This window comes from Pinus tabuliformis, chromosome 6 (genome assembly GCF_031772625.1).
Source record: "Pinus tabuliformis cultivar Carrire ecotype Pingquan chromosome 6, CPIR1, whole genome shotgun sequence".
NCBI classification, from domain to species: Eukaryota; Viridiplantae; Streptophyta; class Pinopsida; order Pinales; family Pinaceae; genus Pinus; species Pinus tabuliformis.
In genome coordinates, this window is record NC_142292.1 from 1653967862 (window position 1) to 1653983554 (window position 15693).

At 37.0% G+C, this 15693-nt stretch overlaps 1 protein-coding gene across 1 annotated transcript in view; it reads right to left on the reverse strand.

The window, feature by feature from the left end:
- The window catches only part of LOC149265302 (putative glycerol-3-phosphate dehydrogenase [NAD(+)] 1, cytosolic), a 66534-nt gene extending 58777 nt beyond the window's left edge, over positions 1-7757 (reverse strand). Inside the window, exon 1 of the mRNA XM_089429272.1 lies at positions 6748-7757. Within this exon, the coding sequence (XP_089285398.1) occupies positions 6748-7468 (721 nt within the window). The 5' untranslated portion in view covers positions 7469-7757. The remainder of the gene's footprint in view (positions 1-6747) is intronic.
- Positions 7758-15693: the final 7936 nt, after the last annotated feature.

Consider the following 15693-nt stretch of genomic DNA (forward strand, 5'->3'; position numbering starts at 1 on the left):
CTGGTTCAGGTTGCAGGCATCTTGGTGAAGCTGTTGGATGGTGGAAACTAGATCGCAAAGAAGGAAACTGTTAGCAATGGCAGGTGAATCTCAGGTTGGATCTAGTCACGGTGCGAAGGATGCTACTATGGCATTCATTGAAAAAGTGTTGGAAAGGATGGAGGACTTAGAGGCTTACTGGACTAAGAAGATGGACTTGGTCATGAAGGATCAAGAGGCCAATTCGAAGATGAAGGAAGAGCTCGATGAACTCCGGACTCAACACGAGTACACTGACCTTTTGTGTACACAACTTGAAATAAGGGTCAAGGAGATTGAAGAGGCAAGAGATTGAGGCTTGGCAGAGATCGTGGACTTGCAGAAATCTCTTGACGAAGCTAGAGATGAGATCGCAGTGTTGAAGAAGGCCGTGAGGCATAACTCAAGTGGAGGAGTGCCTAATGTGAAAGTCAAAGAACTGGAATCTTATGATGATACAAGGAGTGCGAAGACTCTTGGCAACTTTCTATGGGACATGGAGCAATACTTGGAACGATTGGGTCTATCTCATGATGAGACGAAAGTGAAGGTAGCTGCTCGGTTCTTGACAAAGGATGCTAAGATGTGGTGGCGAAGGAGGATGGATCATGTGGTGGCGAAGGAGGATGGATCAGATTGCCAATGGCAGTGCTGGTGACATTACTTCATGGGATGAGATGAAGAAGGCTTTGCAGACCCATTTCAGTCCTCAAGATGAAACGTGGGAAGCAAGGATGAAGATAAAGTTCATAAAGCAGACAAGGAACCTTCAGACATATCAGCAGGAGTTTGCAAGTGGGGTTCTGGAACTCCCTGACATGTCGGAGAGGGACAAGGTGTTCGACTTCATTATTGGACTGAGGCCTTGGGCACACAATGAAGTGAAGAGGCAGAAGATTAAAACACTAGAGGAAGCTTTTATTATTGTGGACAGGTTGGTGGAGCATTATGATGAGACTTCTGATGATAGGAAGAAGGAGTCCAATAAGCCGAAAGAAAAGAAGAAGGATGATGCTTCGAAATCAGATGATAAGTCGAAGACGAAGAAAGCCTTGAAGTGTTGGATATGTGCTGAACCACATACGGTGAAGAATTGTCCTTCTAGACTGAAAGTCGCTGCAATTGCACAATCTAATGCGAAGAATGAAGAAGCTTCTGTGGGGATGATGCAGATACTTGGCGTTGCTGCTACTACGGAGGTGATCTCTCGGAGGGATCCTGAGAGGAACAAGTTGGAGTATGTTTGGATGAAAGTTGAGGGTGTTGATATACTCACTATGGTTGATAGTGGGGCTACTCACAACTTCATGGGAGAAGATACTGCGAGAAGAATTGGGCTGAAGTTTGTACCGGTGAAGGCACAAATGAAGATAGTCAATTCTCCTCCTGATTGTGTTCTTGGTGTAGCTGAAAAGTGGACACAACACTAGGTGAGTGGACAGGGAAGGTCGACTTCACTATCATGTGGATAGATGACTATGAAGCTATGCTGGGAATGGAATTCTTGAAACAATTCGATGCTATGATTGTTCCACATTTGAAGAGGCTGTACATTTACGATGGAAGGGAGGATGTACCCATTGGTGTGCCAACCATTGAAGTGACAAAGCCTGATCGTAAGTTGGCAGTAATGCAAATGGAGGATGAGAAGCGGATGGAAGATATGAGTAAGCAGTTGTCCACGGTTGAAACAAAGCTTACCGAGCAATCATTGGTCATCGGGACACTTTCTGATAATCTTGGATTTGTCAAGAAGGCTAGAAGTGGTTGAGGATGATGATGATGATGATGAGGCTTATGTGAGGCCGAATGTCCGAGAGGAGGATCGAGTCACTTATCTACAGAGGATGGAGATAGAAAATCCTGACAGATGGATTGAGTTGATTAGTGAGGGTGAGCCTTCAGGCTCTACTCCCTCCACATCTTCTTAGATGGGAAAGAAGATGGGGCTCATTGTTAGTTGCTCATGGCAGTGAGTCCTTAAAATAGGTTGAGCAGGTATGACAGATGGTGCAGGGATGGTTTGGCATCAAGCATCATGACATGTTGCAGATGGGATGGAGTTTCCATGGACCTGAGCATGGGAGAGATTCTTGGTGAGCCCAGGATGTGGCAGAATCCGAGGTAGGCTGGTGAAGACATAAGGATGGACATTCTTATGATTTGAGCGTGACAGTTGGATTGATCATCCGACTAGTTCGAGTCATGAGGGATAGCAGTGTACCAAAGAGATGTTGGCATCAGGTAGACAAGGAAGATAGTTCACAGGATGGGACGACACATGATGGAGATGGCAGTTCTACATATGTTGCAAGAATGTTTGCAGTATGTGGAGGAGTTGATATCATGGACCGAGGATGAGACAATTGTTGATGGTGATCTTGGAGGATGGCTACCAGGATGGTATGCTGTCAGGGACGACAACGATTTCAGGTGGAAGACGATGTAAGGACCTGCGGTCCTTAGCATGCCCACCGGCACGAGGTGCGAGCTTGTTGGTGAAACGGGCAGCTTGAACATGAAAAGTGCAAGCTTACCAAAGGTGCGAAGATTACTATGTAATAATGCGCATAAAAGGAAGGCTGGACGAAGGTTTATATAAGCATGGGAGCGTGGATGGTTAGACCATGGGCCTACCTACAATTCATGCAAAGGCCGACATGTATTTGAGAAGATTTGCAACGAGTAGGGGGCGCTCCTTACATGAAGGACGAGTTGACTTGGGCAGCGCGACTTGCCCTTCCAACCATATAAGTAAACAACACATGGAGCTCATTTGGACAACACACAACTCGCTCATCTAATGTAGGGAAGGCGCAAGACAAGTGTAGCCGCAGCAAGAAGAAAAGGGCGCAGATTGGTGATGCGCCCGTTCTTGGGCAAGGTCGCACGGAGGTAGGCACGCTATCTCGGTTTTGGGTGAGGTCGCAGGTAGGAGTACCCGCCGGTTGAACAGAGGCGTGCACAAGTGAAGGCGTGGGCGGCGGTTGAACGGAGGCATGCACAAGTGAAGGCGTGGGCGCCCGATTGTGTGAAGACTTGACATGGGTGTCTCAAGTAGCTCGGGTGAGCGCCCGCCCATTGTGCAAGGATAAACGGTGGAGTCGCCCGCCGGTGCAAAGTTGGTGAACGGTGAAGCCGGTTGTGCGAAGGGGGTGTCTTGGTGACTTGGTGGAGTCACCCGCCCATCGTGCACGAGAACAAGGTTCGGATGTGGAGTGCGGAAGGCAGTTCGTGTGAGGGCGTGCCCGCCCGCCTTGGGCGAGGAAATCTTGGTTATCCACGGAGGTGTGACGAAGTTGTAAATTTGGCTAAGTATGAAACTTGGGGTTTCCAAGTATACTTGTAAAGCATTGTAACTTCGTAAAGTTGTATAATATATTATTCGGGCAGACTCATTGTTCATGGAGTTGCCCCTCCCTTTATACTATGCAATTGTGTTCTTCATGTATAATTGTTGTTGATAATGAATGTGTATGGGTGTTCATTGGTATAAAGGAACATTAATAATTACTTGGTTGAGAAACACAAACTAAGTAGGATAAGTGGTTAGGCATAGTCCACGAACATAAGTATTGGTGAAAAGAAAGTGTTCAGTGGTACCGCACCTATCCCAAGTGTAGATCTCCTATCTCATTGCATAGAGAGTAGCAAGGTGCTCTACAACACAGTATGACATAGATGTTGTCAAATATGTATGTACATGTACATGACAACATCTAAACAAAATCAAATCAACTTACTTTCATCTTAAACCTAATTCTATCAAGCATCAAGAGGGTGCAAATTTCTTGTGTGAAACTTTTTATCATTTAATAATGATAAAGAAAAGTTACACCTTAAGAAATTTGATCCCCCTCAAGGACTGATAGGTCCAAGATTGACATGGATCTGCGTTGGTGCCAATAACATCCTTCCAATTAGTAGAAGATCCTAGGCATCTCAACCAACAAACTATCATGGGTCCAAATATACTTCACTCATTGAAGGTTGGGCATCACACCCCCTGAAATACTCCAACAACTCCCTCTCATATGCAACAACGCATTATATACATGGATCTAAATGATTTTAATGAACATGATATGATACCATATCAAATAATAACCATTTAATTCCATTTCATGTATCAATTCCTTCATATTAAATGATAAAAAAATTACACCTCAAGAAATTTGATCCATCTCAAAGATTAATAGGTCCAAGTTTAAGATGGATCTGCATTGGTGCCAATAACAGCCTTCCAATTTGCAGAAGATCTTAGGCATCCCAATCAACAACCTATCACAATTCCAAATCTACATCATTCACCAAAGTTTGGACATCACGACCCTCAAAACCCTCCAACAATTTCTCTCATATTCAATGACATATTCCATCAATGGATCAGGAGGATTTTAATGAACATGCTATGATACCATGATCTCAAACCATGGTGAGCAAATTTTGCACTTACATAAGTTAACCTAAACCTAGCTAGCTGAAAAACTGAAAACCTCAATCAAAATAGCAATCTCTAAATACATTAATCTGCAAACACATACTACTGGAAATTGCAAACAACAAACTCACAATGCAAAACTCTCTATACTGCATCTATCTTCAATTTACTAGAAGAAATACATGCAATAGCTCATAAGTAAAATTCGCTAACCAGCACAGTGGTGGACCCTAATCTCATTTATGAAGGGAAAGTACAAAGAATCTGGACACATGCAAAAACCACTCTATTTAACTGTGCCAAATCCATACCCTAATCTGATAGCCTAGTGCATTCCCCTTGCATGGGTACTAGTTCCAAGTAAAGAGAGCCTCAACTAGAGGATGAGCTTAAATATGCATCCGTGCATGCCCTCAGTGAGATCTGCGCCCTCTACTTAAAAATGGGAAAAAAAACCGCAAGTATCTGCAGCCTAGCTATTTATGGAAATGCATGTCTGAACTTAAGACTCGACTGAAAAAAGTCTGAACTTTAGACTGTGCATCCATGCTTGCGCATGCAGGAAGCATGAACTCACCCCTACATAACAACAGCTTCCTTCCGAAGCAACTAGTGTCGCACCTAACTCCAACCATCAATGTTGTGCTTGCGTCCCAGGGTATACATCTATTGCACCAGGATATGGATCTGTTGTCACAACTATGCCATGAGGACAGAGAAAACAACTAACAAGCAACGAGGGAAAAACTCTTAACAACATTGCCTCGAGTATCCGCCGTTTGCCATATCCATAAATGTCCAGATTCCTATCATGTGGTGTGATGATAGACCATAGCCTGCGGATTGTTTTGGGCAACCCAATGTGATCCCATTCATAATTATTGCACCAAGAAAAGCAAGGTGGGAAATTTGCATGTTCCCTCAAATACAACGTCGAAAATTCAAATGTTCTTTGATTTGTGGATGTGAGTGACCAAGTTCTGCCACAAGTACCTGCCGCATGTCATATCCACAAATGTCCAAATTCCTACTGTTGGGTATGTTGATTGACCATGGCCTGTGTGTTGTTTGAGCAACCGTGTGTGATTCCCTTCGATAGTTATTGCACCATGATGCGTATTCTACAACCCAATAATGAAATAAAATTTGAGGTTATATTATAATAGTGAAAAAACACAACCATGATAAAAATATATATATGATAACTAGGTTTATCTTAACCTCGATTTTTATCCTCAGTTTTTTAAATTCCGTCATCGCTTAATAGATTTGGGGTTGATATGGACCCAGATGAATAATATGGACATACTGATACAATACAGAATAAATCCTATTTGGAAAAAATGAAATACACCAAAAATACAGGAGCATACTCCAAATCTGTATTTGAAAAAAGGAAATACAGCCTAAATATAAGAGTAGGCAAAATCTATATTTGAAAAAAACGAAAAACAACCAAAAAAAATAATGGTGTAGTCTTACATGAATACAATTTTGCCTGGACGTCAAATTTGTCAAATTTCTTGCTGGAATCCGGGAAAAAATAAAAAATAAAATAAAATTGATTTCTCGTTGGAATCCGGCAAAAAAAATCAAAAAATTTGATTGTGGGAGTATTTTAAATTGTTCTTTACTGGCGGAAATGGATTCAGCCCCATCAAAAAGCGTAAGTCACCCAAAATTCTCCAAAATCCTCAGTCTTCACAGCTGTAATTTCAAAAATTTATGCCGGATATTCTCAAAATCATCCCTGAATTCTATTCTTTTCAGGGTGAAATTGTGGCCTGTTAGGACTACGTGAAAAATAATACGAATACTATATGATGACGCCTAATACGACTGAAATATAGCCAAAGATGCCGCTAAAATATGGTGCATGATATGATGACCGTATTTTCCCTATATACAGACATCTGTGGAGCCAACTATGGTCCCATTAACCTAACCATAACCTGGCTAGTTGTTGTAATTATTGTCCCATTCAATTAACGATAACTTGCAGTCTTTTGGCAACCAAGCTGTTTTGGCCGGCGGGGGAGGAGCAGTAAACAATGGTTAGTGATGAGGACTTTCAAGGAGTAAAAACTTGCACACTTTATAAGGGCGTCCCTCAACAAATGTCTTTGACTTTAAGGTCATAACCTCCCAATCGGCAGAATTAAAAATTGAACAGAACATCTAAAAGTATGCAGTCCAGCAACTATTATAAAAGCTTAAAGCATCATAAATTTCTTCAAATTCAACGAAACCAAGAGAGAGCTTAAGAAAATTTAAAACTAATGACTCACTAGCTCGACAGATAATCTGCGTGGGAGTGATAATGCGCGGAAAAGGCGTCAAAGCCGCTTCAACCCCCTTCGCCAGCGAAATAATAATTGGCATAGTCCTCCGCTCCTTCCAATACCTGCTAATTTCTTCAAAAACCTCCTTAGTCTCTGTCGAAGGGAGGCCGTTGATAACAATATCGGCATCCCACACGGCCTCCTGCAAATTCGTCACAACTTTCAGCGGGCAGAGCGGTGTATCGATCATATTCAAACAGAAACCGTCTTTCAGAATCTCGTCGGCATACAGAACGCGATCCCCGAGCCTGGCCTCTACGTATTTAAGATAGGCACAACGCCTGATCAGGCGTCTGAGAACATCTTCCCTGGAGTTAATGACCTCGAATAAATGCTCCGCCGTGGCTCGATCCACCGACCTGCCGGGCCTCCGCCATATTCTAACCTGCATTTTGTCCCTAAAGCTTCCGTAAGCGTCCTGCAGTAGGGCTACGAAGACGCTGCCCCAGGCCCCTGCACCCACACCAGCGATCCTCAGCACGTCGCCGCTCGATTTTCCCAGCAATTGACGGAGCTCGTCCAGTCTCTCCTCTGCGACGTTGTTGCTGGGCTTCCCCGGACCATCGCTGCCATTGATGCCCTGCTGATGCTCCGTTGCGCCGTTTGTATGTGGGAAATTGAGCTTATCTCCGTTCGTGAAGCCATTGGAATGAAATTCATTCGTCATTTCTGGACTGGGATGGGAATTGAACTCGAGACCTGCTGGAGGCAGCCGGGGGAATTGAACATGCGCTCGTGCGATAACGGAGGCCAGTTTCCGTGAGTCTGCTTTGAAGCTCAATTTTGAGAGTGGCGTGGGAAATTGGACCACAAATCTTGGAGAGTGGCAGGACGGTGGTTGCAACCTGAAACCTGAGAGCCCCGTTGCTGTGCGTTTTTCGCTCCGCGCTTCTTTTTCCCCTTCGAATGAACGAAGACAGGACAGGCATGGAAGTAAGGAGTCCACCTAATTTCTCACCGACCCAAACCATAAATGCTTTTAGTTTCGGGCATTTGCTTTTTGTCAGGTGGCATTGAGCAAGCAGACGTGTATGTGTCATTATTGTTTTTAACGATATTAAATTAGTTTAACAATAAAGTGTAATAACAAATAAAATATTAATTTACAAAAAATGCGGTGGTGTTTAAATGTGTTGTAAATTTGAATTTGTTGTTTTTTTCCTGAAATAAAAGAGCATGGTTCACCTAAACGATTTTTTTATTTTTTTAATATTATTTAGTTAATTGTTTTTCAAAAAAAATCCCCATGTGATATTTATATCTTGTATAATAAAAATGTTTTAACCATCTTTTTATAAATTTATTTTTATATATATTTAAATAAAGCAAAATATCATAATTAAAATACGTATATAATTAATTAAAAAATAAAATGACTAATTTCTCATGATTTTTGAATAGTTCACTTAGCACTCATTGCATCGGGTGATGCTCACAGGGGTGAAGAAGTGGGATTGAAACTAGTGAAATGTGGAGAACGAATCACATAGAATCAATCATCACTTCCGGGACTTGCACCCGGTAACTAGGACTTCCCAGGAGGTCACCCATCCCAGAACTCCTCTGGCTCAAGCGCGCTTAACTGTGGAGTTTTTCCCCACAATCAAGCCCACTTAGCTTGCTACCCCATTTGCAAAACCTTAGCAAGTATTGTGCCTCATGAACCATTCAGGTAGAGATCCCTTGACTCTTTTTGAATTTAAGTATGGGGGATTTTCGCAGTGCATTATATTAGATATCATTTTTGGGATTCAACTGCGTTAAGTAAGTCATTCAAAGTATGACCATTTCCATGAGAGGTAGTCGTAAAGTGACTAATTTCTCATGATTTTTGAATAGTTCACTTAGCACTCATTGCATCGGGTGATGCTCACAGGGGTGAAGAAGTGGGATTGAAACTAGTGAAATGTGGAGAACGAATCACATAGCATCAATCATCACTTCCGGGACTTGCACCCGGTAACCAGGACTTCCCAGGAGGTCACCCATCCCAGAACTCCTCTGGCTCAAAAAGAGTCAAGGGATCTCTACCTGAATGGTTCATGAGGCACAATACTTGCTAAGGTTTTGCAAATGGGGTAGCAAGCTAAGTGGGCTTGATTGTGGGGAAAAACTCCACAGTTAAGCGCGCTTGAGCCAGAGGAGTTCTGGGATGGGTGACCTCCTGGGAAGTCCTGGTTACCGGGTGCAAGTCCCGGAAGTGATGATTGATGCTATGTGATTCGTTCTCCACATTTCACTAGTTTCAATCCCACTTCTTCACCCCTGTGAGCATCACCCGATGCAATGAGTGCTAAGTGAACTATTCAAAAATCATGAGAAATTAGTCACTTTACGACTACCTCTCATGGAAATGGTCATACTTTGAATGACTTACTTAACGCAGTTGAATCCCAAAAATGATATCTAATATAATGCACTGCGAAAATCCCCCATACTTAAAAAATAAAATATTAAATAATTAAATTACCTTATATTAAATAATTAAATTTCATTTTTATGATAGATTTTCCGGCATAAATCATATGGTATTTTATTTGTCGATCCATTTTTGAACCAAGGAGTGTGGTTCATCGTCAGGACAAGTTGAGGAGGCAGATGAAGCTATGCATGTTAAATAGATTAGAGCAGACAGCTATAATTAAAGATCGGGAAATGGCTATAACAGCGAAATTTGACTGGGGAATACTTAGATGAACTAGGACTAGCCTATAAAAACAAGCTAATTTAATTTATCAAATTGAAAGTTATATTACTATAAAAAGTCAAAGTCACATATATATAGTAATGATTATTAAGTTATTAGTTAGTTTAAAAGGTATTAAATAAATAAATATATAAAATATAAAAGTCAAAAAAAAAAGATTTTTAATTCTATATATATATATATATATATAAGTGATTTTAATAATTATTAAGTTATTAGTTAGTTATAAAAGGTAAAATATAAAAGTCAGGTGTTAGGATCATATTTTAATAAAAATAATTATTTATCTAATTAACCTAGAGGTTGATCTATTCAATCAATTATCGAGATTTAATCCAATGCCTATATGAATTTACATAAAGGTTCTAACTACTTTACAATGAAATTTTATTCAGATAATAGTTGTTCTAAAGGAATTGAAAATAATATTTTAAATATCCCTAAATAATTAATCGAATATCTAAATGTTAGATTAATATGTGTGAAACCCTAGCAATCACACTAGCCTCCTCAACACAAACACGATGTTTGGTTTTCTCCGCATGTTCTGCTAAGGAAGAAGACTTGGTTCTTCTATGCTTAAGGTTAGTTGCGTGCTCACTAATCATTTGATTAATGGAGCAACCAGTCTCACCAATGTAGGGGGTCCTGCAGGAACAAGGTATAATGTATACTCCTTTCATATCTCTAGGGTTGATAGGATCCTTCACCGATCTGAGGGACTTACAAATGGTGTTAAAGGGCCTAAAGGTCGCGGGGACATTATGCTTCTTAAGAATTCTTGCAATCTTGTCAATAATCCCTTGAACAAACGGAAGATCGACACCAGGAATCCGATCCTTCGGTTCTCTTTTACTAAGAGAATCCCTGGCAGCTTTGAGGAACGCTTTCTGACCTAAGTATCTATTACAACCATTCTCAACAAAGACGTCGAGGAGATGGGATTTTTCTTTCTCAAAGCTCTTTTTATCCGAGATCCTTAGGGCACGAGTAGCAAGGGTATTAAGAACACCCATCTTCTGAGCCGAGAAATGGTGGGAACTAGCATGAAGATACTGCTCCGTATGTGCTTTCTTTCGAAACACTTGGTGGGAGAGGGAACCATCATTATTCTTAGAAATAAGAATATCAAGGAAAGGGAGGCAACCATCGATTTCTTGTTCCTTAGTGAACTTAATGGCCGAGGATTGATTGTTGAGATGATCGAAGAAGAGATCTAACTCCTCTTGGCCGTGAGACCAAATGACATTAGTGTCACCCACATACCTTTTATAATATTTTTATAAAATGTATATATTAAATAATTAAATTACATTTTCATAAAATGTATATTTATCATGGAGGGTAGAGTGAATAGTGATAGGGCTTTATGTTAAGTCATGGTGCAGGGTGTTATATTGAGGCTTGGTGAATTAGAGAGTTAGAATGAATAGTGAGAGAGTGTTATGTTAATTTTTGGTGAATTTGAGAGTATAAATGCCCGTGGCTATTAAAGTTACAAGTTAAATATAGTCATCTCAAGACTCACGTAATCACAAATTAAATGTAATCATTGCATAACTTAGATGTAATCATCGCATAACTTAGTAAACAAAAAAAATATACCTTTTATTTAATAGTTTGAATTTTATTTTTTTATTTTTAAATTATTAATTTATTTTTATAATTAAAATAATTATAAAATTAAAATGATGTAAGCTATAATATTTTTAATTAAAATATTAAAATAAATTAATTTTTAATTAATTAATTATAAATTTTGTTATATATTAGAATTTTGAGATATTTAAAATTTTAAAATAATGATTAATATTATTATAAATTAAATTTAAAATTACTTTGGGTTAATAATAATAATAAAATTATTTAAATTTATTTGATGTTTTATTAATAAAAACCTTTAAAAATTATTATAATTTTGATAAGTTATATAGTAAAATTGATCTCTTATGTTGTTTTGTTGACTTTAGAAAAGCTTTCAACACGATTCCTGGTGATAAGTTATGGAAAATACTTGAAGAGATAACGGTTCCTCTTAAGTTGAGGATTGTTGTGATTCGACTATACAAGAACGTTGTTGTCAAGCTTGAGATTATTGAGAGATGGCCTAAAGAAATTAAATGCAATATCGGTGTTGAGCAAGGGTGTCACCTATCCCCTACATTTTTTGGCATTTACAATGATAAGCTAGAAGTGTTTTTGGAAGTTGCAGGATGCGTCAGCCCCAAGGTCACTGGTATGGTCATTACTCTTCTCCTTTATGCTAATGATATTATTCTTCTAGGTGAAAGCCATGAGGATCTCGACAAACAACTTAAAATCCTCGAATAATTATTGCTCCAAGATGGGTATGACTGTTAATATCGACAAGACTAAAGTCATGATAATTAAATCCAAAAATATCAACCATGACAATTTCATCTATGATAACAATTACTTGGAGAAGATTTCTTCATACAAATATTTAGATATTAACATTCATCGTCAACTCAATTGGAATTATACCTTTGAATAAAGGATTATTGGTGGTTGGAGAGCTTATTATGAGCATGAAAATAATTGCAAGATGACTAATCTCTGGGTTTATAGTAAAAAAAAAAGGTTTCTCGTTGAGGCTCTCATTGCCCCTGTTATCTTATTAGAATGTGAGGTTTGGTTGGTTTCATAATAGGTTGCAATATATCTAGAGAATCGTGGAGGGAGATCGAGCTGATCGAAAAGCAATTTATAGCCTACAACCTCAAGATTAAAGGTAATACTCCCTATTTTATCCTCTTGACTAAAGCTAGTCTTTCCCCATTGAAAGCATGACCATGTTTCGCTATCTAATGTATAGAAAGAAGCTTTACAACATGGAAACTAAGAGGTTCCCCAAAATCACTTCTAACTCTAGCCAAAACCCCCACCTCCAGCTCAAGCGAGGTTGGCACAAGGATGCCTAGTCTTGGCTTGAATATTGGGGGTTAAAGGAGGATCATCTTGGATAATATATATAACATTAAAAATACTATTACTTCCAAATTTAAGGATAAATTTTGAGATGACAAGGAGTTAGAAGGGAAAAGAAAGCTAAGGTATTATAAGGAGGTGATCAACCCCACTCTTGCTAACCAGAATTCTCTGTATCTTGACCAATGCTAAGAAAAAAATGAACATCGCAAAGATAAGCACTAACTCCCATGAGTTTTGAAGTGAAACCGAGCATTGGTCTATTCCCAAAATGCTTTAGGAAAAAAAATTGTCAAATGAATAATACTAAGAGGATTGAAGATAAAAAACATTTTCTCTTGGATTGCTCAGCATTTACTCACATCTGCTCTCATTTCCAAAATATACGTCACATTACCAACCTTCTTAACTTCTTTAGTAAAAAAAACTATATAATCTAAAAACAATTCTTTCATTTCGATTTAATCATAAAAATAAAATATTATAAAAAGTCTCGACTCTCCATTAATCTTTTTTCTTAAAATCTATAAAACTCATTAATATCAATAAACATTATCATCATAAAAAAATATTTCATTTGAGTAATATTTAAATAATCCTTTTATTCTTAAAAAAAAATTATGAATCTTGTAAGTATAACCAGTTAAAAGTTATCTTATCCCTATTTTAAAAATGTTCATTAAAATAAAAATAGAAATTCCTTTTACCTCTTTATAGTGTTAACAACTAATTAGACTAAATTCTCGGTTAAAAAACACAAAATTCTATACGTTTTATTTATTGAGTCCAACGGATTGTATATTGCGTAGTTGGCTATTGTTGTCATTCTTAAATTGCTGATAAATTCATGAAATTGGTGTGACGCAAACTTTTGAATGTTTTCCCTCTAAGTTTAAGTAGTTGTTAGGTAGTTGATAGGAAGGAGAATACCGGTGACGGATGGAATTTAGATATGAAATATATAATTTTAATGGTAACGTGTTGAAGATTAAATAGAGAAAAATAATTACATGATAAGGAAATTGTCAGATTTTATATATATGTATTATTTTTTAACTTTTATTTATTTTTGTTTTTTTAAATAATAAAATATATTAATTTTAATTTGAAAATTTATATTTTAAAATGTAATTTTAATGTTTTATTATTATTTTTTAAAGCTATAAAATATATTATAATTTAATGGGTGGTAAATGTAGAGTAGGAGTGTTAGTGTTTTCAGAGGAAATGAAAAAAAAGTTTTGGTTTTTTTCTATTTTTTTACTTAGAGCCATAAACAATGAAGATCAAGATGAAGCATATGTATTATATAAAGGAATTAAGTTAAGGATCTTAACATCAATCAAATAATTATAGTGAAAATAGTGCTCATATCCAATATCTTCATCTTAATTGTGAAGTGTATGCACTATATCAAGGAATTAAACAAGCTAAAAGTCTCAATATCAATCAAGTAATCATAGTAGGAGATTTGATGCTCATAATCCAGTAGCTTCGTCTTAACTTTCAGATGACGGAGTTAGAGTCCTTTTTCAAAAGAATCCAACGAACTTTATCCCATTTCAAAAAAATTCAAATTCATCATGTGTAAGGCAAAATAATAAAAGAGTGGACTCCCTTACAAATCAAGCAAATAGAGCATCAAAAAGCAACCTTGAATTTTAATGATTAAGTTTCCTTTCATCCCATCCCCTAACCTCACTTAACATGTTGAGCATGGAATTAAGTCTTAGGTTAGGGTGTGGATAAATGGTGACGCCAAACCACGTACGGATTGAAGCCTTCAGCTTAACGATTATATGGCTCCATTGGTTCCCACACTCATTATTTATTCTCATTAGGTTTATGTCATTCCCATGTCGCAAGTATGATCTCACCATGGAATTGAGATCATTGGTTCACATGTCTATCATCGTGTGAGGTCATCTACACACAATGCTCAACCAGTGTAGATGGAGTTCATTCCATTATTCCTTTCTTACTTTGGAAAATTCCTTATCCTATTTTATGCATTTGTTGGATCTCTTTGGTATCTAGTTTCCTTAAGCATCGTCATGTGTGTCTCATCCCTAAACTTCCTCGGGAGATGAATTCAACTATGAGTATGGCTTTCAAGGCACATATAGGAAATCAGGATTGCTTTAGTGGCCAAGCAAAAGAAATTGCAGAGATGCGGCATGGAAATGATCAGATGTAGATTCAACAAGCTCAATTGACCACCAACTAGACATAAAAAATGGAAATTTTCATTGAGCAAAGACATCATATTCATAAGTTAAAGGATGAAATCAATGCTCTAAGGCTCCAGATTGAAGATTTAAAGGCTAAAAATCAGCATGATACTACCTTCAAGTTGGGACAAAATTTTTCCATACTAGCTTTTATACAAATTTGTATATTTTTGGGACTTTTTTCTTACTTTTTTCTGATTTGAAACGAAAACTTTGTTACTATATAATAATTATATTGCATAAACCGCATGCCTATGGTCCTTTTTTTTATAATTTTTTTTTTTAATAATAAAAATCAATAACAAATTTTAATATAATTCTAAATCTTTGTTTTTCACCAAACACACATTTATATTAATATAATTTTTCTATATATTTTATAATTTCTTTATAGATTGAATAATGATAAATATTTTTGATTTATATTTTATTAAAAAAATATTAATTTTTATATTATTATTTTGATATAAAAATAGATATATATTATTAATCAAAAGATTAAATTAAAAATATTAATTAAAATAATAAAAATAAAAAGTAGATAAAAATATATTAATTTAAGTATAACTCTTCCAGATAAATTATATCGAAAATTTTGGATAACTCGTTTTGAAGCCTATTGAATTCATCATTGACACAAATGGAGAGCCAGATCTATCCCATGCTTGTAATAATTCATTAGGGTTGTTAAATTTACTTGGTTTTATGTTAATTAATTTATTAGTGATAGATAGATTTTATTGATTATATAAATTAATAAAATATCCCATGCTTATAATAATTCATTAGGGTTGTTAAATTTACTTTGTTTTATGTTAATTAATTTATTATTGATAGATAGATTTTATTGATTATATTAATTAATAAAATTTTGTTTTGTTTCACTTTATAAATTGGTCTAAGTCAATTCGTTTATCTTCATAAAATTGGTCTAAATTGTATTATTATTATGTTAGATGTAAGGGTGGATAAAGATGGCTATTGGAATTGATGTTTATTTTTTAA